At 39.4% G+C, this 26,553-nt stretch overlaps 1 protein-coding gene across 1 annotated transcript in view; it reads right to left on the bottom strand.

Annotated features, from left to right (window-relative positions):
• PGM5 (phosphoglucomutase 5) overlaps positions 1-26,553 on the bottom strand; it is a 190,814-nt gene that overhangs the window by 161,475 nt on the left and 2,786 nt on the right. The window contains exons 2-4 of the mRNA XM_041743579.1: positions 10,393-10,555; positions 4,214-4,360; positions 1,160-1,285 (exon numbers count right to left, since the gene is read on the bottom strand). Of these exons, the coding sequence (XP_041599513.1) occupies positions 1,160-1,285; positions 4,214-4,360; positions 10,393-10,555 (436 nt within the window). The remainder of the gene's footprint in view (positions 1-1,159; positions 1,286-4,213; positions 4,361-10,392; positions 10,556-26,553) is intronic.

Genomic DNA, 26,553 nt, shown 5'->3' on the forward strand with positions numbered 1-26,553 from the left:
AAGATGAAGAAAATTAAAATTTTCTGTGAGAAAATATAACTATAGTATTTTGCATGGCTTAGCAGGGATCTGATAATATAGACACTGCATACTGATCTCACCAAAATGAGAATATAATTAGTTGAGAGAAGTGTGCTTGGATTTAGTGAATGGAGAGGGTGAAAAAAAGCTATGACCTCATCTTCCATTGTCAAGTCAGTAAGGCCCAAACTGAAACTCAGTATATTCATAGTATTTAGTAATAGGGAGATAAATACTTCCCCCAAAAAAGTTAAAACTGTTATTTAAAAAAAGTTCCCTTTGTAGAAAATTGGGGGGAACAGAGGGGTAGACTTTTTTATAATGAACTTTTAACTACTTGACTGTTTATATGCATGTACATTGATCAAAATATACTTTTTTATCAAAATAGATTTTTTTAAATGATTACAGTTAACTATCCTTCCCAAATAGGCTCCAACTCATTTGTTCACCACTATTTTCATTTGCATCAAGAGAGAAAGTGCCAGAGGGAGAGGGATCAAGGGGATGGGCAAAATGGAGGAAGGAGAGTGGGAGATCCAGGATTCCAGTTACAGAATGAACAAGTAATGGGGACGAAAGATACAGGATAGGAAATAGAGTCAATAGTATTATAATAGCATTGTATGGTGACAGATGGTAGCTACTAGACTCATGGTGCGCAGAGCATAACATGTAGAGCTGTCAAATCACTATGTTGCACACCTTAAACTATTATTGCATGTCAACTACACTTCAATTAAAAAATGATATAATTTTTTTAAAAAAACTAAGTAAGAAAAAAAGAGAGAAGAACTCCGAAATTTTCCAGAACATTCCAAATATCTGAATATCCACACATTGTGTGAATATCTATGAATCCAATCTTCCTCATAATCCAGAAACCCACCATGGGTAGAGCTCTCCTTAACATTTTTTTTAAGATTTTATTTATTTATTCATGAGAGACCAGAGAAAGAGAGAGGCAGAAACACAGGCAGAGGGAGAAGCAGGCTCTATGCAGAGAGTCTGACATGGGACTTGATCCCAGATCTCCAGGATCATGCCCTAGGCTGAAGGCAGTGCTAAATCGCTGAGCCACCCGGGCTGCCCTCCTTAACATTTCCTGTCACCAACTGGGAGAAGACCACAAACTTACCTCCGTGCATCGCGTCAACCCGGATCTTCAGTTGGCCAGGCCCTGTCAGCAAACTCTTGATGGCATTAAAGTCAAAGATGGTCCGAAGAAGGTTGAGATAGATATCTACTGGGTCCACTATCTCCACTAAGGATATGAAAGGAAAAGGAAACATCACTGACCATATCCATGAAGTCTACCTGGAAGTATAAAATGAATCACCACCCTCATAGGGTGACGTTCTGTTCACAATCCCATCATAACCCTACACATCATGCAGGAAGCCAAGTATCCATTTGTAGGCTAAGTCACAAATTAAGGCACAATCAAGATTCCCGCAGACTTTTCCAGTCATCGATAGGTGTACTTAATACAAGTTATACATTCCTCTTAGCAAATGAAGAATCAACCACAGAATAAAGGTGTTAAAACTGTACCCTTTTATCCCACCTTTCTTCCACCACCTCTCTCCCAAAAAATGTACACACCTCAATGTCAAGAGGCATCTTGACATGCTCATTCACTGTGGGGGTTAGCCAAAGAACCACTCAGTGGGTTTGAAACAAATCAAGGAGTGACCTCAGTAGTGACCCTTATTTTCTAAACACCATTGGGGTCCACCAAATCTAGGGTTAGAATTGGTGATGAAGAATATAATCCTTAGTTTGTATGAAGTCTCTGGTGTGCCCAATCTCAAGTACAGATTTCAGGGTGAGTGCCAGATATTTAGAAATCTTCATTAAACACAAATGTTCTTCAGTGTCTGGCACCACCCAGTGACCAGGAATCCAAAACTAGTCTTTTCCAGTTATCTGACATACACAAAACCCAAAAGACATTACATTTTTTAAACTTCACCATCAGCATATAATACTAAGAAAGTATTTTCCTAGAATAGTAAATATTTGACTCTTTAGACACTAAAATTTGTTCATAAGCCCTCCTTTTAAATTCATAGTTAAGTTTTGAAGCATATGTATGTTGTTTTTCAAATTTTTCAAATACCTACTACTTGGGAATTCTGAAATACTTAAATCTGCACTAAAGATATTACCAATCCACCTTTAATAATTTTCAGTAAATCCAGGTATAAGTGTTAACAGACGGAATTTTAATATGTTATATGAAACTATCCCTTTGTCTGGTCAAATACACATCTAAAAATATTCTTCTTTACACCTAAATCAGTGTAGTATGTGTACTCATGCAAATATAATGTAACTATTTTTTGATGAACACAAATCATTTTTAATCCTTTGGCCTGAGGGAGATATTGATTTATACAATAAATTAGGAATTAATCTACATGAAATGTATACCTAAAAATGGTTAAAATGTTCAATTTTATGTTATATATATTATACCACAGTAAAAAATAACCTATAAAATAAAAGATTATATCCTGAATATGTTAGAAGACTTACTCACTCTACAATATAGGATAATTTTGGCAATTTCATTCTGGTTCTTTAGCCCTTGAACCATTTGCCTAAATGTCCTTAGTATTCATAGAAGATAATGCATAGTAAACAGAAATGTAAAAAACAAGGAAGCAAGTAGAATTCAGTGAAAATTGAAAGTTCACATCAAATAGTTCATGTTCTTGACCCCGTAAAGTGAAATGCCAAGGAATGATGTGTGTCCAATTAACTCAAACCTTGCTCAACATTTAAAACATCAAGAACATAGAACATAAACTATCCCCAGCGATTATTTCCAAATTCTTCTTAGGAACCAGGGAATTCTTCTAGCCGCTTCCTGGTATCCATAACATTTTAGAAAACTCATCAAACTAGCAATGTGCCTGCAGAAAGAGCCCGAATCTGAACTCACCAAAGATGTGGGTCTCTTAGATAAGTATAAAAATTGTGAAAATGACCAAAAGTAAATAAGGCACTCATAACTTCTTCCTCATAGTAATGCCTAATTTTTCCCAGTCATCTTATTGTCCAATTTTTCCAAAATATGTAAATAAGCATATTTAAATACATTTGTTTCATATAATATATCCCTTGTTTATAGTTGTCAAACCACTGTGTGTACATGTGTGCGCATGCTTGCAACTAGATTAATAAAAGGAGGCACCATCATCTCCAGTATCATATGGCTTTCAATTAGTTTCTGCTGATTAGTTAAACAAGCAATTGACTCAAAATTCTTCAAGAAAATGGTAGTAGTGTTGGCTTCATAGTGTGACCCCTCAACAATCCATTTCAGGCTCTTCCCTGTCCCTCAAATAGCATGTGGCTGTGAGCCTGGTACTTAATCTTTCTAGCTAAATTCATTGTCAAATAAGGATAACATCTTAACACCGATTGTATTTAAGCTAATAGGAAACTAACAGAGTAAAAAGTTGGTTTATGGCTAAATTGTATACATTCTACGAAAAAGTAATAAGACAAAAGAGAGGGGGAAATAACATGCATGATATTAATGTTGTTATATGGTTCAATATTAATCTGTAAAGTTAAAGGTTATAATCTGAGTACTTTAAAGTTTCAGTCACTCTATAGTAAAGGCTACTTGGGGGCAATTTCATTCTGTTCTTTGCCTAAATCCATTTGGTATGTACTGGGATCCTAGGAAAATCTCCTAACATAGTGCTTGGTATAGAAGAGGTGATCACTGGCACACTGAATCAAGTTGAACAGCGCTTTAGTGGCTTGGAAAAAAAAATGCCTACATTCCATGGGAAATTTTAATGATTCCATTATCTTGTTGGTTCTCTTCTTAATTGTATAAGATATTCCAGCTTTTTCACCTTAGTTGATTAAAAAAGTGAAGACATATCCTGGCGATTCACAATCTATTCTTGGAATGCCAGAAGGGAGTCAGCTATGACATTTTTCCTATGTTGAAAATGATCCTGGGCTTGGGAAGTCATTTTTGAAAGTTGCCAGTTCTGAGTTTCTTGGCTTCTCTCACCTTCCTTTGCGCTACAGTCATACTACATCTGTTTATGAAGTCACTCCCAAAATAGATAATCCAATCACTTTAATGTGCGCTCTCCCCTGCAGAAAGCAGTCGCCCCCACCCACGGAGTTATTCCAACTTCTTCAAAATATAATCTATTACCTCTAAATGGTTTGAATTTGTTCTCCAGGTCAAATTCTTGTCTTCCAAGCCGAGATAGGTCGATTCGAAGATCAGGGCATATGGCGTATTCCTCGATTGTTTTGCTGATCTGATAGATTTTGTCTGAGACCACATCTGGTGCAGGACCTGCATTTGAAAATAGCATACCACCAAAAATAAGTTTTTTAAAAAGTGCCTGCAACTTCAATCAAGGGAATGTTACCTCCTTCACCACCAAGCAAAAGAATGATTCATTCGTTCTCCAAACAATGGACAACAGTTGACAGTCCAATTAGCTTCCATTTTCCTTGTGCTATATTCATCCAGTATGGAAGAAATTTGGTCAGCCTCACCTGTTTTATGTAGGCTAATAACCCACATGTTTGTTTGTCTGAATCCACTTCTGAGCAATGATACATCTTCCCTAAAAATAGTTTCACACCTGCCGGGGAGACCCGATTATGTAATCAGCTTTATTCAGGATATGAGACACCAACAGGATATGCACTTGACAGAAGTAAGGGATTCCAGATTTAAACTGCAGCCTCCCAAGTGCACCTAGAGAAAGAAAATACAACTTCTACTCCCTGATCGGCTGCCTTGTGGAGGCAGGAGCTTACCAGGGTCAACTATTTTCCCCAACTCACTCTCTTGAGTGACTTCCAAGGTTTTAAAATGAGGTTTAGCCAAAAATATTTGATGTGTTCCCTCACAAGGTCAAGAGGATAATTGTGCTGAGAGAGACTTTAAATGAACATAAAATCAACAGTTGTCCTCCTTTCACTTTCTTTTTAATTTTTATATCTTACTGCAAGTCACTTTTGATTTTTTGCAACAAGTTTGGGAATCAAATGAATACATTGAAAGATCTGAAATATAAATGTTAGCCAATAGGTGGGTTTTGTATCAATTATACTCACCAACTCTATTGTAACTTTCAACTAAAAAGAAATCAAGAAATAATTTCTTTTCTATCCCAATCCTTCAAGTTCCCTATAGTCAGTACAGTAGTCATTGGCTATATGCAGCTATAGAGCACTTGAAATTGGCTAGTGAAATTGATAAGTATTGTAATTGCAAAATATACATCAAATTTTGAACAGTTCCTAGAAAAAAAACATAATAGATTGTATTTAATTTTTACAGTAACATGCTGAAATGATAGTATTTTCAGTATACTAGGTTCAAAATGGCATCGTTCATTTCATCTTTTTTTTTTTTTACTTTTTCTTGTAGCTACTAGAAAGTTGAAAATCATCTCCAACTCACAATATATTTCTATTAGACCTGTGCCTTGAAGCACAGCATGGTTTTTGTATCCCAATAAATGCTCATGGAATGTATAAAAAAAGGAACAGCACCTAAACACATTAAACTGCACATATTAAATATGTGCAGATCTTTTGTATATAAATTAAACCTCAAGAAAGCTATTTTAAAAATAAAGGAATAGCAATAGCCCCACTCTAGTGCATAAGAAAGAAGCCTAGTAGATTTTACCCACATTTCCTTGTCCTATAGGAAAACCAAAGACCGAAAAAAAAAATGACCCTCTTCCTCCACTCCTTAACATTTTTTAACCTTTTGCAAAACTTAAAGCAGTAAGTAGTCTTGTTCATGTCCGATTAGAGAATGCATGACTATCTCCCTGCTCCCTTGGGGGCCACCCTACGTTCTTTGGCTGTGTCCCTCACTTTTAAAAAGTCTGATTTCATGACCACACACACTGGTTTCTAAACGTTAAACAACTTTAGCATGGTAGTTTTCTAGGATGCCACTCAACCACACATGTTGTTAACCTCACAGTTCATCAACAGCCTCTGCATCCATTGACAACTTCCAAGTTCCTTGACATCTTCCACTCCCATGACTTTCCTCTCCATTTTAGTCAGGGGCTGGTAGAGTCATATCTTAAGTATTACTGTCTCTTGCAATCCTTTCAAAAATGTCAAATTTGAGTGCCCTCAACCCACAAATTCCTTACCTGCCAGCTACCCTCCTTCATATCGCTGCTGAACCTGCTCATTCCTAGACTGATGCTCATCATCACTTGATTAATCCCAGGCTATCAGCCCATTCTAGTTTCACTGGTCTCCTATCCCAGGCAGGACACTATGGTCCACCATTTGAGCCATTCCCTTGTTAGCATCATCACAGGAGCCTATAATTATTGAAATTTACATATACCACATTTCACACTTTACTTGGTATTCCACACTCACAAAAAGCAGATGAAGTAGAAATTAATATTATCCTCATTTTCCAAATGGGGAAACTGAAATTTGAAGAGGTGGAGATCCTTAACCAAAGTCCCCTCACTGGTGACAGACAGAGGCTGGATTCTGAATCCTAACTGTCTGAAGTCAGTCCAGACACCCAAAAAAAGCACAAGCCTCCTTGAGGCTGTGCCATGCCCACCCTGGGACATTGCCATCATCAGCCCCCATTGCTGCCATTTCTAGACTCCGTCATATTGCTGGAGATAGTCACAAAATTACACCCATTGGCTCCCCCTAAGAATGAAGCTGCTTATTAGCTTTACAATGTGTTAGGCATGAATCCTCAACAAATTTCCCAGTGTACCTCTTACAAAACATGTTCCAAGTCCCTCCTCTATGCTTGTCAAATTATCTCAGCAGGCAACCTATCTTCTTACTTTCTTTTTGAACAGACACAGCAACTATTTCCCCAAACTTCCAATCCGCACCCCTTAGAGTTTTTTCTTTCCCCATCTTCGCCTTCTTATTCAGAAGTTCTGCCCTCTTGCCAGAATCTGGGCTCTAATTGAGCTCCACAGCTTACTCATTCTGCAACACTGGTCAAATTTTCTAAACCATTTTATTCCTCAGTGACTTCATCAGATTGGGATAAGGATTAAATGAGATAATACATGTAAAGTTCTGAGTATAGTGCAAGCACATTGTAAGATTCTGGAAAATCCAGTATTTTTATTATGAATTCCATGTCCCCTCTAGCATCTTCCCCTCTACTTAAAAAAACATGCTCAGAATGGTCCTGTCCTCTAAATCCCTTTTAAAAACAACATAGTTCCAGATATGTTCCATATCCCTGAATGTGCCTACTAATTCTGTAGACACTTAGCCTTTTGCTTTTTTTAAAAGATTTATTTATTTATTTGAGAGAGAAAGCATGAGTGGGGTGACGGGTAGAGGAAGAGAGAGAGAGAGAGAAAGAGGTAAAACCCTCTGCTGAGTGCAGAGCCTGATGTGGGGTTGACATGGGGCTCAATCCCATGACCCCAAGATCACAAGCTGAGCCAAAATCAAGAGTTGGATGCCCAACCGACTGAGTCACCCAGGCACCCCAAGATACTTAGCCTTTTAATTCATTACATAAAATGTATCTATATGACACACAATGAAAAGAGAGGAATACCTCTTCAGGAAAAGAAATTATGATAAAGATTTATTCTACTTTGAGTAGGAAGAAACCAACTGAATCTTTCTATGCTATTAAGAATGTTAGCTTCATTAAGAATGCTGAGACATGCAAATATGAAGAATTAAGCATAAGAAAGGTACTTTCAAAACAGTTAAAGGCCAAATGATAAATTCAATGCCCCACTCTATGGCTGAATAGGTCTCATTTCCTCCTGTAATTTGGTCTACAAAATGGGTATTTAAATAATATCTTCTCTCCTTATGCTTCACAGGATATCATAGAGATGATTGAGATGTTCTCATAAGATATGAAATCAAATATAAATTCCAAATGCTTGCTTGAAATCCATTGTTTAACTTGGCAACTTTTATATCACATTTCTCTACAAATTCCCATTTTCTGAGCCCATTCGGTTTCCTGTGTTAACAGCATATAGAATACCTGAATATTGCCAATTTTTTCCTAAAATCCTCAGTAGCAAGACTAGACATGAGTCCTAAGTGTGCTTTTTAATGAAGCAGAACATCTCTAAGTATGGGACACTTCATAAGGTGTTTTTCTTTTTTAAACAGTTGACATGAGTGAAGTTCATTTGTTTGGATAGTGTCCAAAATGGCTACAAGGAGAGGGAAATAATGAATATTCTGGCCCAGGCCAGAAATAATTCATAAAGGCAACTGTTAATGGTTAAAATTTGCTCCTACCCACATATAAATGCAGACTCAGTGTTCTAGATTAAGAGAATTAACAACCAAATGTAATGCATAGTTCTGGGATGAATCCTGGTTTAAATAAAACATTTATAAATAACATGTTGGAGGCAACTGGAAAAATCTGAGTGGATTAGGTTTTAGATGATATTAGAGAATTAGTCAGGTGTGATAATGTACTTATGTTGGAATATGTCTTCCTTTTTAAGAGATGTATTCAGAAAGATTTGTGTAAAATGTCTTCATGCTGTAATTTATCTTAAAATCCTTTAGGAAAATAAAGTGCAAAATGGAAAACCAAGATGATGGACACAGGCTACCCACTTATTTTCCCCCTTAACTTTATGTACGTTTAAAAATTTGTTCATTTCACCCCACATACACATCTCCCACCCCACAAAGACCTCCAAACTATACATTTCTGTAACTGTAAGGAAAAGTGAAATAATTCTAAGCATGTCAGTGAGAGAAAGTCAACACTATAGGAAAGAGGGATGTCTACAAGTTATGCTAAAAAATCATTTGTCTGGCCTTGGGCAGCCATGTGAACTTGAGCAAATAACAGCCTCTTGGGGATTTGATTTCTTCATCTATACAATGACAGGAAGGGTCCCGATTTAGGGGGTATGTTCCAACTTTAAAATCCAAAGTCCTTCCAGGTCAGAGAAGCATCAATTATTCAACTATTTCACTGTGCTAAGGAGGGAAGAGGACCAAGAGACCAAATGGTTTCAAGATCCCATTAGGCCACTCCTTTGTCATGTCACCTCAAGGGTTGTTGTGATGGTTAATTTTATATGTCAACCTGACCAGGCCACGGGGTGCCCAGACATTTGGTGAAACCTTATTCCCATGTGTCTGTAGGGCTGTTTCTGGATAAGATTAGCATTTGAATCAGTAGACTGAGTGAAGGAGAGTGTCCTCTCCAGTATGATAGCCTCATCCAACCCACTGAAAACCTGGACAGAATAAGGGGCTGAATAAAGGAGAATTCACACTCTCTGCATGGCTTCAAACTAAGACACTGGTCCTCTCCTGCCTTCAAAGCTGGACTCACAGTGGAACTTACACCACCAGCTCTGCTGTTTCTCAGGCCTTGGGACTCAGAACAGAACTCTGCCATCAACTTTCCTGGGTCTATAGGTCTCAGGACTTTTCAGCCTCCATCATCACCCAAGCCAACTCCCTCTCTAGGCCCCAGTGCAGACAAGGAGGCTGTGTGTGGGCCCTTTAAAAGCCATCCCTCAGTTCACCACAGCCCTGTGGGTCAAGGGTATGAACCAGTTGGTCTTCAAAGCAGATATTTTGGGGGCTCACATCTCAGATGCCAGTCTTAAAAGCTGGAGTACCCAATGTAGAAGACGAACCCTCTCTTCCTCGGAGAGTAGCTCAGGGTTTTTGCATTCTCTCCAAATAGTGAATTATTTCACCAGCAGTGAGGTTTATGGTAAGGTTGTATCCCAGCCTCTCCTACCCACTTGGACATTTTCCTCTCATGTGCCCTTTCTCTGTGTAAAGGGGCTGCTCTGCTAGTTTTTAGAGTTTTTTTTTTCAGAGGAAATTAATCCATATATCTGTAGATTCGGTGTGCCCATGAGGAGGTGAGTTCTGATATTCCTACATCACCATCTGGAACCAGAACCCAGCCAATTCCTTATTTAAAAAATCTCAGAGCCTGCTGGCTCTGTTCCTCTGAAGAAACCTGTCTAATACAGCACCTCACTGGAACTTTCTGAGCCATTTCCCCTCCACTTTGCTTGTCTATATATCAGAGGATCATTGTAAGACTATAATAATAGGGCCACATGGGTGGCACAGTCAGTTAAGTGTCAGACTCTTGGTTTCAGCTCAGATCGTGATCTCAGGGTCATGAGATGGAGCCCCGCATCAGGCTCCATGCTCAACCCAAGTCTGTTCAAGATTCTCCCTCTCCTCCCTCTGCCCCTTCTCTTGCTCTTGTGTTCTTGCTTCTCTCTCTCTCTCTCTCAAATATTTTTTTAAAAAAAGACTATGATAACATAAGAGAACAGAAATTATGATGATTAAGGTATATTCTAAGCTACATACCTCCATTGGCAACATTGAACTTGACTCCAAACTCTCCCCCTGGTCCTCCAGGGCAATGGCTGGCTGTTAGGATGATCCCACCAGCTGCCTTGATCTTCCTGATAATGCAGGAAACAGCAGGTGTTGACAAGATGCCATTCTGTCCAATTATCAGGCGTCCAATCTAGATTGGCCAAGGAAAAAAAAATCAATCCAGTTACATGGGATCGAAGCCTCTGTTAATACACAGTAAATCACTTGGCAAAAGGAACTGAGTGGGTTTTGGCTTAGGGGGTAAAGGAGAGCTCTAGCATTGTCTCTCCTGTCCAGTACCTCCAACACCATTGGGGCACCCACATCTAGCAGTCAATTATCAAGTTGTAAATTGGATCTGCTTCACTGATTTTTAGTCATTTGAAACATCCATGTTTGATGACCAAAGGGGTAGCTTGAACTACACAAGAAGTTCTTAATTTGTTACTGGCTTAGAAACTCTACACGCGAACATGCTAGAAATTATAAGAAAAAAGAAATGGAGGCTTCTTTGTTTCACCCACTTCTTCTCTCTTCCTCAGCACAAGCTCATACAGGAGGGACATGGCTTACTGAGCCTCATCAGCAGCAGGTACATTTAACCACACTCGGAATGACCACTCTTAAAAGGCAAGAATTTTATTTCTGCCACTGGTAACATGTGTTGGGGATACAGGAAAAACCATCCAGCCATGGTAAGCAGAGACCTGGAAGTCATCCACGGGTGTGGCCAGAGTCTTTCTATAGCTACAAAACTGACTTTTAAAAAAGAAAGCCACATAGCCCTGCAGAGTATTACCTAGGATGCTTTATCTTAAAATAGAGACCAATGTCATCCAGTCCAGTGGTTCTCGAATGTTACTACAATTCAGAATCCTAATGAAGCCTTAAAATTACCAATATTCAGACTAATTATACTGGAATATCTCGGGGTAGAATCAAGGCTTTGTAGTCTTTAAAGCCCTGTGGGTGATTTCAAATTTGGTGATCAAATCTCCTTGTTTCACAAAGAATTGCAGCAGCATGGGCATCACTAAAGAGCATGGCAGAAATGCAGAACCTCAAGGTCCACTCAGGACCCACTGAGGAAGAATCAGTAAGTACCTTAACAAGACTCCCTCCCCACCTTCCAGCTAATTCATTTATCCATTAAAATTTGAGAAGTACTGCTGTAGCCCATAAGCCAAGGCGAGCTCTAGCATCCAGCCCAAACCAAAATTACCCTGGCCCCAACTAGAGCATTGCTAGAAGTAGGTAACTGACCAAACATGACAATGAGGGAACATACAGGAAAAAATGTACAAAAAGCAAACACAAGAGCTCCAAGAATAAAGCAATCCTGCGATGATTTAGTATGGAAAGACCCAGAACATCTCCAGAGTATACATTTTCAAGTGAAAGAGGCAGACTATAAACAAATAAGCCTAATAATAATATTTACTAGTTAGATACATATTAGGAAGGAGATGAGCAGGGTTCTGTGAAATAGAATAATGAGGTGTCAATTTTAATAATAAAACAAACAATAATAATAATAACAAAGCGAGCTTGGATTTTATCCTAAACACAATGGGAATTCATGGAAGAGCTTGAAGTAGTGGAAATGACCGGAGAGCATTTACATTCTAAAAGATCACAGAATGAGCAGTCCAAATGATCTGTTCAGAAAGCAAGCCATATCACATCAGCAAAGCATATGTCAACAACAAAGCCAAAGTAAAGCCAAAGTCATCATTGTCCTAATCTACAAGGCCCCAACATGACCTAACCCCATTACCTGACATCTTCCACATCCCTCCCTCCTCTGCTCCAGCTGCACTAGTTGGTTTACTGTTCCTCAAACCTGTCAAGCATGATGAGGGACCTTTGCATTTTCTCTTTCCTCTGCTTCAGATACTTTTACCCAGATATTTATATGCCTGCCTCCTCTTATCCTTTGGGTTTCTGTCCCAAAGTCAACTAATCAGAGAGCACCACTGACTGACCTGTATAACACAACACCCACACATCCCTAGGAATAGGAAGTTTCCTATTTCCTGTTTTAATCATCCCTACTATACATATTACCATCTAACATTTTCCATATTTGTTTATTTCCCAACTATACAGAAGCTCTAACGGCTTTGTTTTATCAACCACTATATTTCAAGAACCTAGAACAAACCTGGTACATAGTAAGACCACAGTAAGTACATTGAACTGATTCATTGAGAAAAATGAATCAATGGTTAGTTTGTGAGAAATGTGTTAGAGAGACAAGAGCCAAAAGAGGAAGATCAGATGGAAGGCTATCACAGCAGAGCTGAGTGTGGACGGTGCCTTGGACAAGGCTAGAGACAAGAGAAATGAAGAGAAGGGATTCTATTTGAGGTTTTTGTTTTTGTTTTTGTTTTGTTTTTTGTTTTTGTTTTTGTTTTTGTTTTTGTTTTTTTGGAAGGAGAATGAAAAGAATACGTAGTTAGAATGAAATGTGGAAGAAAGAAACTCTGGTAGCCTGCCTTCAAGATGGCCCCCGATGATCCTTGCCTTCTGGCATTTGTGCATTCCCGCCATTCCCACCCACACTGAACAAGGCAGGACCAGGTGATTAGTAGAACACCGTACAACACAGAGTGTGTCACTTCCAAGTGAAGCCATAAATGACACTGTTGCTTCTGCCTTGCTGTCCTGGATGGTTGACTCTGAAGGAGACCAAGCCACTCTGTCAGGAAAACACACAAGGAGCCCTACGTAGGTACCCAAAGGGAGAGGAACTGAGGCCTCCCACAGCCCGCAGCAACTTTTTAGCTGTGTGAGTGGGCCATCTCCTGATGGATCCTCCAGCCCCCACCAAACCTTCATATGACAAAGCCCCCACCAACACACGACTATGACCTCATAAGAGTCTCCAGGTCAGAACAACCTATCCCCTTGAGTAAAACAAATTTTTGTTGTCATGTTTGGCCATAAGTTTTGTCTTAATTTCCTGCACAGTAATGAACAACTAATACAAGGGCAGCGAGGAAAAGAATCTACTCCCAGATTTCCACCTTTAATATCTTAATGCATGATGGTGTCATTTATCAAGATGGGAAAGGCATAGGACAATAATTATACTCATATTGTTTTCCATAGCCATAATAAATTATGTTTCACATGCTCTTGTTAAAATTTATTTACTCATTCAACTCATTTTATTGAGTATTACCATGAAACAGGTATGTCAAAGACCCTGCAGATATAGTAATGAAGATGGTTTAGTCACTGCCCTCAGAGAATAGGTTTGTAGGTTCATGAATCTGAAAAAAATATTTGTAACTTTCAGTCATATTTTTCTATATTTCCCATTTTTTAGAATTGCTTGTAGAGAAACAGGCACCTACGTGGCTCATCCACCTAGGCATCCAGCTCTTGGTTTTGGCTCAGGTCATGATGCCAGTGTCCTGGGATCAAACCTCACATCGGGCTTGTCCCTTTCCCTCTGCTCCTTCCCTTTCTCTCTCCCTGGAATAAAAAAATAAAACCTTTAAAAAAAATAAAGGGGGGGATCCCTGGGTGGCACAGCGTTTTGGCGACTGCCTTTGGCCCAGGGCGCGATCCTGGAGACCTGGGATCGAATCCCACATCGGGCTCCCGGTGCATGGAGACTGCTTCTCCCTCTGCCTGTGTCTCTGCCTCTCTCTCTCTCTGTGTGACTATCATAAATAAAAAAATAAAATAAAATAAAATAAAATGAAATGAAATAAAATAAAATAAATAAAATAAAATAAAATAAAATAAAATAAAATAAAATAAAATAAAATAAAATAAAATAAAATAATAAAGGGGGAAGAGATATGTGTGTGTAGATAATTCCTACAGCAGTATTCATTAAAAGTGAAAAATCAAAAGCAATATTTATAAATAAGGAACAATAATAGAAAGACCTGTTACATGGAGTGTGATGTACCAACTTATAGAATACTCCTCAGCCATTTTATTTTTTAAAAAATGTTATTTATTTATTCATGATAGAGAGAGAGAGAGAGGCAGAGACACAGGCAGAGGGAGAAACAGGCTCCATGCTGGGAGCCTGACATGGGACTCGATCCCGGGACTCCAGGATCATGCCCTGGGCCAAAGGCAGGCACTGAGCCGCTGAGCCACCCAGGGATCCCTCCTCAGTCATTTAAAAGGATACTTAAGAAAATGATTTGGGGACCTGGATCCAGTCCCACATCGGGCTCCCTGCATGGAGCCTGCTTCTCCCTCTGCCTGTGTCTCTGCCTCTCTCTGTGTCTCTCATGAATAAATAAATAAATAAAATCTCTAAAAAAAAAAAAAAAAAAAGAAAGAAAATAATGCACCTGTGGCACACTTGGTTCGTAGTCCACAAACAGCACTGATCCCCGACCCCCCCTTCCAAGTGCAGACTTCTCATTGAGGAGCAACCTCTAGCCCCCAACCAGAGGCCACATTTCCCAGCCCACCCTTGCATCTAGTGGGGCCGCATGACTAATTTCACAACAGATGATGAACGTGAGAATGCGGACAGAAATACTGCATGTAAGAAGCAGATGTGCCTCCTCTACACTGTGTATTTCCTCTTCCACAAACTCAGTACAGGGCAAATCACTTCACTTTTCTGAGACTTTGTGTCTTCATTGGCAAAGCCAAGAATCTTAAGACAAGATCCCATAAATAAAAACCCTTTGTTAAATTAAGCATGATATAAGTTATGTTACTGCTCCCCGAATTCCATCACTCTCCTCAAACATTTGAAATTCATTTTTTAAAAAAGATTTCTCTATTTTGAGAAAGATAGAGCACGCATCTGGGGGTGAGCAGGAGGAGGGATGGGGGAGAGGGAGAGAGAATCTCAAGCAGACTCCCCACTAAATGCAGATCCTGGGGTGGCACTCCATCTGATGACCCTGAGATCACAACCTGAGCCAAAATCAAGAGTCAAACGCTTAACTGCATCACCCAGGTGCCCCTAAATTCCCTTTTTAGACAATAGTTTATCCCTTAAACTACCATTTCACTCTCTGAAAAAGTCTCAGAAGTACTACCCCTTGCCTATGTAGCAGGCTGCTACCTTGCAAGGAGAAGATGGTCTACTTGCACAATCAGTGTGGGTCTTGGTTAGGGCATTGCAGCAGGCAGCCTCTGCCTTTCATTCCTGAGTGAACCCCAGGCTGAGACCCAGGGGGGCCCAGGGCAAGGCACCCTGTGGCCCCCTCCCTGACCCTCCCACGGGGCCACCAGAGGAATTGCCGTTCCTTTCCCATTCAGTCCGGCTTTGGCTGTTGGAAGGGGAAACAGGATGGCCTTCACCACCACTGAGGAACATTGTCATTCTGTTCCCACTCGTGGAGGGGGGTTAGGTGGTCCCTAGTGCCCTGTTACTACACACACAGTAGGTGGTACACAAGTACGGATCCACAGGTAGCCACATAAACACTATCACACAGGCACCTGCAGACACCTGCAACGCCGACGCTTTCCCAGACCCACAGACATACCGACAGACCCAGCTTGAGCTTGTTCCTCCCTGGTCAGCACTTGTACACACTTGGGAAAGAGTGGACATAGCAGGGGCCAGTGTGCAATTAGGCACATTTTGCAGGGTGCCATCACTTAATCGATCCTCTGTGTCTGGTCTAATTTGATGTTGGTACCTCCCATCGACTCTTAAACCTCACCTGGATTGCATTATTACTGCTTGACCCCTAAATGGGCATAGCAGGTGCGAGGGAATCAGTGTGCCCCTCCACATGCCACACACCAGTGTCCTGAGAAGAGAACATTTTATCTCATAAAGCTTTCTCCCAGCCCTGCCATTTCTTTACATTGGGTGCCGATAAAGTTAATTTTTAAAATGATTTTCTTTCTCAGGACACCCGGGGTGGCTCAGTCAGTTAAGCATCTGACTTGATTTTGGCTCAGGTCATGATCTCAGGATCTTGAGATTGAGCCCCACACTGGGCTTTGTGTTCAGTGGAGAATCTTCTTGAGATTCTCTCTCTCTTTCTCCCTCTGCTCCCCCCTCAAAATAAATAAATCAATTTTTAAAAAAGTAATAATTTGGGCAGCTCGGGTGGCTCAGTGGTTTGGTGGCTCAGTGGTTTAGTGCCACCTTCAGCCCAGGGCCTGGTCCTGGAGTTCCGGGATCAAGTCCCACATCGGGCTCCATGCATGGGGCCTGCTTCTCCCTCTGCCTGTATCTCTGCCTCTCTCTCTCTCTGTGTCTCTCATGAATAAATAAAATCTTTTTTTTTTAAATAATAATTTTCTTTTTCATGGCTCCCTCTCTTCAGAACACTAACAACTATTCTTCTAAATTAGATTTAGCAGCGAGTTCGGTTTCTAACTAGCTCAAAGCCCTACAGAGCAGTGACGTGCAGTTTAAACCCGCAGGCTAGGGTCTCAGAGGAAAGGCAGATATTTTACTCCAACTGAGTTCTTCCCAGTAACATAACACTAATGAACCAGGATTGTTTTCATGTGTGAACTCCCTTAAATATGACTCCCCCTCCCCCACCCCCGATGATTTCCTTTTGGCTTTAAATAAGTCTTTTTTTTTTTTTTTAAGAGTCCCAAAGAGCTAGAAAAAGTAAGCCTGGCATTCCCCAATATCCTCCACTCACTGTGTCCTATCCCTGTAATTCCCAAAGTGGATCAGAAAGAAAAGAGAGCAATAAACAGAAGCTTCCTTGATCGTTCCCAGAAAGAAGTGTTCTGCAGGACCACACAGCCACCACCATGGCCATCTCCAAAGTGCACAGAAAGCCATATACACAAAGATGCCTGTTTCCTGTCTTCTCAATTAAACAAAAACCCAAACCCACAAGGAAATCCCAAAGTTAAGCTGCCATGATGGGAGGGCCTCAATCTCTCAGCCCCCGCTGTCAGGGAGACATGCCAGGCTTTGCACAGTGCGGCACATGAGTAAGCAGGAGATGGCTAAGTGGAATTTTGAGAAATCACAAACTCAAGTCATGGATGTGGTTATCCAAACATCAAGGGACTTCTCCATTTGCACATAGATAATGATGAGATTGGTTATATGCTTTGTTATGTGGAGACCAGATGGGAGCAAGTGAGCCCATCCTCAGCTTTATGTCCCCCTGGAAGTCTCTGTGCACACATTTCGGGGCTGGAAGGAGAGATGGGAGTGCACTAGAATCCAACCAGGATGGATTTCACATTCAGTCCCTGATGTCTGAGCAGGTGCAGAAACGTCACAGGCATGCAGAAGTTTGGCCTGTTCTATTCCTCAACCAGCTCACCAATTCTCAAGATCTCATTGAGAATCAGGCAGTCTAGCTCTCCTCGAGTGCAAAATGGGGGTGGTGATATTAGAACTGTGTCCCTCCTGGTAATTAGGTAATTCAGCACTTGGAAAATCCTGAAATCTTTGAGGTTCAGAACTTGGCACACTGAAACAAGAAAGGGCCTGTCTGCTGCTATTTTATGAGGTGCTCAACCCAACTGAAGACGCTAATAGGAAACATTGGATCTACCTGGGTCAAGAAAGCAGAGTTGAGTGCCCTGAGATAAAAGCTGAAATTCCAGGGATGCCTGGGTGGCTCAGTGGTTGAGTGTTTGCCCTTGGCTCAGGTCAAGATCTTGGGGTCCTGAGATTGAGTCCCGCATCAGTCTCCCCACAGGGAGCCTGCTTCTCCCTCTGCCTATGTCTCTGCCTCTTTCTCTGTGTCTCTCAGGAGTAAATAAATAAAATCTTAATTAAAAAAAAAAAAGCTGAGATTCTGGTATCTAATGGGCAAGGATATAGAAACTGACTTTGCCACCTACTGGCTATGTGACTTCGGGCAAGATCCCTCTGTGTCTCAGTTTTGTTATCTAAAAGATGGAAGGTAAGAGGAGGTAATGTAAGCAAGCTGTAGTTCAGTGTCTGGCACCAAATAAATACTCAAGGAGCTTCCTTTGCCTTTCTTCCTCTTCCCCCAGGCCATTTCTTAATTCTTAAATATGAGTTCCATAATTCATAGTAATTGAATGAATCTTTTGTTGTTTGCTAACCTACAGTGGTTTTTCTATCTACAAATATATATATGTGTGTGTGTTCCTCTTTTGAATATTTAGGGAGTACACATAAACAAGAAGAAAATAAGAGTCATCTCTAAAGCTGAAAATGAGCACTGTTCACATTACTGTGTGTAAACTTTGTGTCTTCGTATCTCTGTTTCTCTGTCTCTGTCACTCATTTACGTACTTCCATATTTTTACAAAAGGGATTGTTGTGTCACCTATGTCTTTCACTTAATATATCCAGGCCTTCCCTGGTGTATACATTTCTAGGTCACTGAATATCCTTCCACAACATGATTCTAGTATGTGTATAGTCTTCCCTTATTTAAATGTACCATCATTTACTGATCAATATAAAAGAGTTCTTTTGGGGAACTTGGGTGGTACAGTCAATTGAGTGTCAGACTCTTAATTTTGGCTCAGGTCATGATCTCAGGGCCATGAGATTGAGCCTGCATCTGGCTCTGTGCTTACCACAGAGTCTGCTTGCGAGTCTCTCTCTCTCTCTCCTCCCTGCCCCCATTTGCATACATACATTCATGCTCTCTTTCTCTCACTCTCTTTAAAATAAATTTTTTTAAGTGTCCTTTTACTCAAAGTTTTTCTATGTGAAACTAAAAACTGAGGACTAAACACAAGCTATCAAATAAATTAAACTGAATATAGCTTGGCAGCAATGAAATAGCAAATTAGTTTTAACATGCCTACATAAAAACAATGTCTTCTTCCTTCTTTAACCACCAAGCCTGCTCACTGAGAACCGCTGAAGTCCATGGTAAGGAGTGACAGGATCACATCTGTACCCTCATCTTGACCTGGATCATTTCATTTTCATATCCGTGCCTCCGATCTGTACTATCTGTTGGTATGTGCTATGCCGACCTGCTAACTTACCCATGTTGTTGAGCTCACCGCAGAGAGCTGTCCTTGCAAGACAGACTCCTGCCTAGAACAATATGATTTCTTCTACTTATATTTCTTAATATCAGCCCATCCAACTCGAACACAATTCTATTTATTACCATAGAAACATAGGTCACTGGGGAACATTTAGCCACCTCCTTTGGTTCTACGTAGCCTTCAAACATTTCTGACATCTGGTCTACTCTTCTTTTGAATATGTCCAGGAAGAAGATATATATTTGGGGGAGGGAGTATCCTGTGCATATGTGTGCATAAATATGTTACTTGATAAACTCTCTAAATGCTTAAAAACACTTTCCATCTGGCGCCTTTATAGGTAGACAGAAAAAAAGTTATATATAAATATATATACACACACACATAAACAAAGCTATATATATATATAAACTCAGTATCTTTGGAATCTTTATAGATAGAATATATATATATATATATATAGCAGCCGGGTGGCTCAGCGGTTTAGTGCCACCTTTGGCCCAGGGCCTGATTCTGGAGATCTGGGATCGAGTCCTGCGTCAGGCTCCCTGCATGGAGCCTGCTTCTCCCTCTGCCTGTGTCTCTGCCTCTCTCTCTCTCTCTGTGTCTCTCATGAGTCAATAAATAAAATCTTAAAAAAACAAAAACAGGGCAGGCCCAGTGGCTCAGCAGTTTAGCACTGCCTTCAGTCCAGGGCATGATCCTAGAGATCTGGGATCGAGTCCCACATCAGGCTCCCTGCATGGAGCCTGCTTCTCCCTCTGCCTGCCTGTCTCTCTCTCTCTCTAATAAATAAATAAAATCTTTAAAAAATATATATATATACTTATACACACGTATTTATGTGTATGCCTATATATTCCCCCCCCCCAAAAAAACTCAGTCTCTACAGCCATGTGTTTTTTCTTGAGTAGTTGTCGCAATCAATTAAAATGCATTTATGTGGCTTTTTAAATAAATTCCATTAGGCCCATTCCTGTCTGGTGGGGAAATAATCACTGCCCATTTGCTAAGTGCCCCCACTCCTTAGACTGTGTTCCAGTGAACTAAAGACCTCTGGCAATAATAGATTTACAACTCAGCAAGATTAAACAATTTACCATTATTTATGACAGTAAGGCTGGGTCTTCTGTATTATATTCCACATTAGCATCTGTCACTTTACATTTGGGAGATCCTGTCCAAAAAAAGATTATGCCTCCGAACCAAACATTCAGCAAGGCTGCAGGAACAGGCACCCTGACAAACATCCTGACAAAATACTTTAATGCATTTCCAGTGCTTGCAGCTGTGCATTTTCAGACGACTCAGCAGATTAGTGTGGAGTCTCTTAGCCTCTGCTGGTCTGTTCCTCCCAGTAATCTCTCACATGGCCCAGTCCATTAGGCTTGAAAATCCTCGTGAAATGAGCAGATTAAGATCTGGCTTGGGGGGTGGGGGGAGCTGCTCAGACAGCCGGAGCTGCAGAAAGGTTTAAGGTGGAAAAGCATGGCATTGACTCAGCTCATTCGTACCAGGGAATAATGCATAGACCGTGCAGAAAAGTCCTTGGAGTTAAAGTCTATGCCAGAACAGCTGTTGCCACCTCAAGTACCATGGCAGGGTGTGTGCGCATGAGTGAGAGTGTGTGTGCATGTGTGTGTGCCTGTGGAAATGACAAGACAAACCTCAGAAAGCCAGGTGACGACTCCATGCTCACACATGTTGCAAATGGTAGAATCATGATTCACATCCAGAGCTTGGATCCTGGTGTGCTTAATCATCAAAACAATGTGTATGTGTGTATGAATATTTAATAAAGAGAAGTATATGAAGTAGAAAGGGAAAGGATTCTCCTTCCCCACCATACACACCACATACCCCAGACGTATTCACTGTTGACTAGAGTATGTTCTTCCAACACTATCTACATTATAGATTTAATGTGTCCAGAGGCCCAGAGGACATTTTTAACTAAGCTGCTTTATTAAATCTTGTGATACAGCACAACAATGTTTACAGAAAAGACAGACACACATCAGCAACATTATGTGTGAAACTTGCCCTAAGAATTTTCTATAAAACATCTGTTCCCTTTGAGCCCTTCATGAACTCTGGAAGTTTGATCGTTTCTCTTCAGACTTGAGGGATAGAAATTGGAACCATATTCTTCTTATTCTATTAATTGCTTTGTTTCACTGAACAAACTATCATTCACATCTTTTTCATGTACCATATAGATCCACCTCCTCTGTTTATGGGTTTTGATGCATCGGCAGTATGGTTGTGTCATAAATTAGGTACCCGTTCACCACTGAACATATACACTATTTCCACATTTTTCTTTTGCAAATGCTGTGGCAAGTATTCTTGTACACAGACATTTCCACATTTGTCTTAGGAAATTTACAAGACAGATTCTTGGATTAAGGGATTCCTGGATTATTGGACAGGTACTTCATTAACTTCAATACACACTGCCGAACTGCCTGGACAAACGGTTATATCAATTTAACTTCCAATAACATGACAATTTTCAAACATTCACACCAACTCTGAGTACTTTAGAGTTTTTTCAAACTGATGGATTTTGTTTATATTTCTTCAGTTATTACTGAGGATGATCTCCAGTTCATGTGTTTGTTATTGTAATTGACAATATTTCTTTTGAATTTTTTACTAATTTGGAAAAGGTTTTCATATATTGCAGATATTAACTATTCGTTATAAAACTCTTCCCTGTATTCCATGGCATCTTTTGTCAAATAGAATAAACTCTGGTCTTCTGGTTTCAACTTCTTTTCTCTTTCTGTTAGAAAGCCCTGAATACAAAACTAGATACCCCTAGCTACAAAAGAGGACTCTTATCAGAGGAAAACAAAACAAAACAAAAAGGCAATAGTTAAATGTAACATTAAAAACACCTAGAAGTAGCAACTTGGAAAGGGAAAGAAAAATTTCTGTGACTTGGAATTTCTTTGAATTTCCTGAACATTTTCTCTTCATACAAATACAATGCAACCCTCCAAAATATGACGTCACTAAAAATATAGGAGATGAAAGATAAAGATTCAGAAAATGTGGATTTTAACAAGTCTTGTGTATATGCTAGATATCCTCTTATTCATAACTAATGAGAGTCAAGTCAGATGAAAGGACCTAAAATTTCTCTTTTGGCTCCCCCAGTATAAACATTAAGGGCATATTGGCCAAATCTCAAGTGTTTGCAAGTAACTGTCAAAGCTGTAGGCTAACAAGAGACATTGAGTTTTCTACCTTCAATTTAAAAATCGTGGGAAATTCAGACCTTCCTCTCTACCCCACCTATTATTTTTAAATAATCCCATCCAAAATCCTATCACAGTATTTGTTTACATTACTCTTGTCTAACATAAGAGTGGTTAGAGCCCAAAACATGAAGGTTAAGGTCAGCAAAGCCATTACCTATGCTTAGATTCCTCAAAAATAGGTTCCAACTTCTACCCCTCAAGTCTGTACAGAAACGATCAAACTTCCAGAGTTCACAAAGGACTCAAAGGGAACAGATGTTTTATAGAAAATTCGTAGGGCAAGTTTCACATATAACGTTGCTGATGTGTGTCTGTCTTTTCCATAAACATCGTTATGCTTTATCACAAGATTTAATAAAGCAGCTTAGTTAAAAATGTCATCTGGGTCTCTGGACACATTAAACAAAGCTTAAAATAACCCACCCCAGCAACTGGGAGGGCCCAGCTGTTCCTAAAACCTCTCCCATTCCTTTTCCTTCCCCATAAAAACAGTGAATGACAATGTGAGGCTAAAAGTTTCAAGAATGAACTGACCGGACAGAGAGACAGAACCACGGGGAACCTAAACTTTGCTGTTGCTTATATAATGGATTTCCCATTTCCACAGTTCAGGGATGGGGATTTGTGAAGGGAAGCAAGACAAAGTTATGGCAGGCTCTCTAGGGCTTTTTTGTGTATTACAAACCTGCCCTTCCTAATGTCTGGGCCATAGAACTCATTCCATTCACCTATTCTGTAGTGAACACCAGTAGAAAATACAGAACAATCACCACCCAGTTCTTTTTCTCTTTTAGAGATGAGACCTGAAGTCAGCCAATCCCAGACTTCCAGATCCATCCCAGAAAAGAAGCCTTATGTGTTCAAACACAGGCTTGCCTCCTTCTTCTTCCCTATGTTCCACACCCCACCATATCCCACTCTGCCTCCCTTCCAAACTTGTTCCTTTTCTTTGGGATCACATCAAAATTTGATCCCCAGATAGCTCTAGTAAATGTCAAGCCAAGTGCACTCCCATTCTTTGGAACAACCACCTCTGCATGGCCCATTGGAATCAGACAAAACTGGTACAAGCATCCGTCTGGAAGGCGCACCCAAGTCCCTTGCTGACTCAGCCTTCTTCATACCATTGCACTTTGACCTCTATCTCCAGAAGATTTCATAAGGCATTGAGGAGTTCTTGTAAGCTGAACTGATTCTGTAAGCTGAACTGTATGTTAATAATATTATTACCACTGCTGATCATCATATGGCCAGTAGAGTGTGTGGCTAATCAGCAAATGAATTTTCTCTTGGCTAAAACTTGCCACAGAGTTATAAGTTGTTTTATTCAATACATGCAGCCAAATAATTATTTTATGATATATAATCAGTTGACCATAATAATACTCCTTTACATTTCTTAATGGTATGGATGTTGCATAATGCTTTCATTTGATTGCCAGGATAATTCAGCCATGCTGCCATACCCAATTTATAGGTGAGGAAACAAGTGGTTTTTAGGTATTTCAAGAGGCGAAGCATTTGCTCTGTGGCTTGTACGGCAGAGCTAGGAAAAGAAAGCAAGCCTTCCAGCTGCTGAGAGATGCAGTGCTTTTTCTACCATACCTCACTGTCTCTTGGGCTGAAGTCAAAAGAGAGTGTGGTTATCACATGAAGAAATCTGGTTTGCCTTTGCCAAATATGCATTTGTAGTGTTTGGTGATTTACTTTTATCTAACTTATAATTGCTTTTGGTTGAACAGTCTGGCCCCATAAAAAAAAAATTCCACTTTTTAAATGCTAAATTATAGAGCTGTGTTATCCAGTATGGTAGCTATTAATCACTTGTAACTATTTAAACGTAAATTTTAATTAATTAAAATTAAATAAAATATAGGATTCAGTTCTTCAGTCACATTTCGTACATTTCAAGTACGTTTCATGAGTTTGATAATCACATGTGGCTAGTGGCTAGGGTAGATTACAGAACCTTTCCATCATCTCAAAAAGTTCTATTGGACACTGATAGTATATAGTGTCATCTCCAGAGATAAAAGACTTTGGAAAAAGTCAACATCTTCAGGCAGACACAGTGCTGCCATCTGTCCAATATTAAAGGTATTTTAGGAAAAAATAAAAATAAAAAAGACTAGAACAAAGAGGAGTAAGAGAGAGATACCCTTAGTCACAGATAGATCCACCCAGAAGAAAGCAAAGGCATTTATTCATAATGTAGCCATTATTTGCATTGAGACCTTGAAATCTTTAAGAGATTAAAATAAATGGATACCTAGAGAATCTAAACCTCTGGAAAGGATCTGAAGCAGATGTGGAAAAAAAGAGAATAAAAAATCACTTAGTTACAAACTAAGTTTAAATTAGTAACAAATCAAGTTTCACAATTCATTTAAACCATGCTATTTACTCTCCTACTTAGTAGTTATTTTTCTTTTGCTCTATATGGTATGATACAGTTTGTATCTTTAAAGAAGCATTAAAATACTTCTGGGGACTTTTTAGAGAAGCTCACACAGCTATATAAACATCACAAAAACAGGTAAAAATATCTTCTCATTTATTTATGAATCCATTCAAACTTATTATATAAAAATTCAAGAGTCCACAGTGATACACAGAAGAGCATAAGCAAAGCAAAACAAAACTCATGTGTCAACGGTGGACGTGGCTATTTCACCAAATCCTTACTTTGAAAATTGATAATTTAAAAAGAGAGAAATAAACATATTTTCTTCTATATTCTGCTAATATAGAAGGAACTATACTCCAAGATAGCCCAATAGTGAGGGAAATGCCCAGTCTTTAGAAAAATGCTAGCTGAAGCATATAGATGGAACTAAAGAATCCAAAAATCATTTGAAACCCCTAACGAAATAATCCATTCAAGCCAGGATCACTAATGGATGCTAAAACAACTGAAGAAAGGTTGACAGGAACTGAATATTCACATGGTACAAAGCTCACCCCACAGGCTACTGACCAGTTCCAAGGGAGAAAAATACTGGAAGACAGAGGCAATCACCACAACAGCCCTATAATCCTCTCAGCATCACGAACAATGGGTCACCCAGAGATTGTTCTCTAACATGATACAACATGAATATACACCATCGCCTGTGAAATAGTCTTGCAAAAATAAAAAATAAATAAATAAGTTGAGCCTGAATCTGATTAAGCCTCTAGAACTAATTCCTAGTACATACATATATACACAGCAAATTTAGCGAAAAGTTAAATGACACCATAAAAAGAAAATCAGAAAATTTCAGAAAGGCAAGTAGAGGGGGAGCATTCATTCTATAGGACAGCCAATCAACCTAGTCTCTTCAACAAGTCGATTTCATTAACAAAAAATAAAAATAAAAAGGAAGAGATTTTCTAGGTTAAAGGAGACATAAGACAACCAAATCCAATGTGTGTTCCTTGATCAGAAGAAACTGGTTTGAAAAAACAGCTATAAAAGACATTTCAGAATAACTGAGGAAATCTGAATGTGGACTGGGTAATAGATGGTATGAAGAAATCCTTTTTTATTTTGTTTGGGATGATAATGATAAAACTATCAAGAAAGTTGTTCTTAGTTTTTAGAAATCCATACTGAATTTAGGGATAAAATGTCACTTTTAATATACTTCAAAATACTTTAGCACTCAAAGAGGAAACAAATACAGAAAAAAAGTTAAGTCTAGAGTACGGGCACATGGATGCCATTTATCTATTCTCTCCACTTTTTTTGGAAGTTTGAAATTTTCATAATTTTACAATAAAAAATTTTTTTTGCCCAAATTGTACAGGTATATATCTGAGAATCTATTTCAAACTCTATGACATATTAGAACATAAGTAGTGCAGTTCATCATTTTGGAAATTCCAAACTTCTGTTCTCCTCCAGCAATTATATAATCAAAGAGCAGCTATAGTTTTCTTATATTAAACTGCTTAGTAAAATCAACTTTTTCTATCACAACAC

Source organism: Vulpes lagopus, chromosome 2 (assembly GCF_018345385.1).
Source record: "Vulpes lagopus strain Blue_001 chromosome 2, ASM1834538v1, whole genome shotgun sequence".
Taxonomy (NCBI): domain Eukaryota; kingdom Metazoa; phylum Chordata; class Mammalia; order Carnivora; family Canidae; genus Vulpes; species Vulpes lagopus.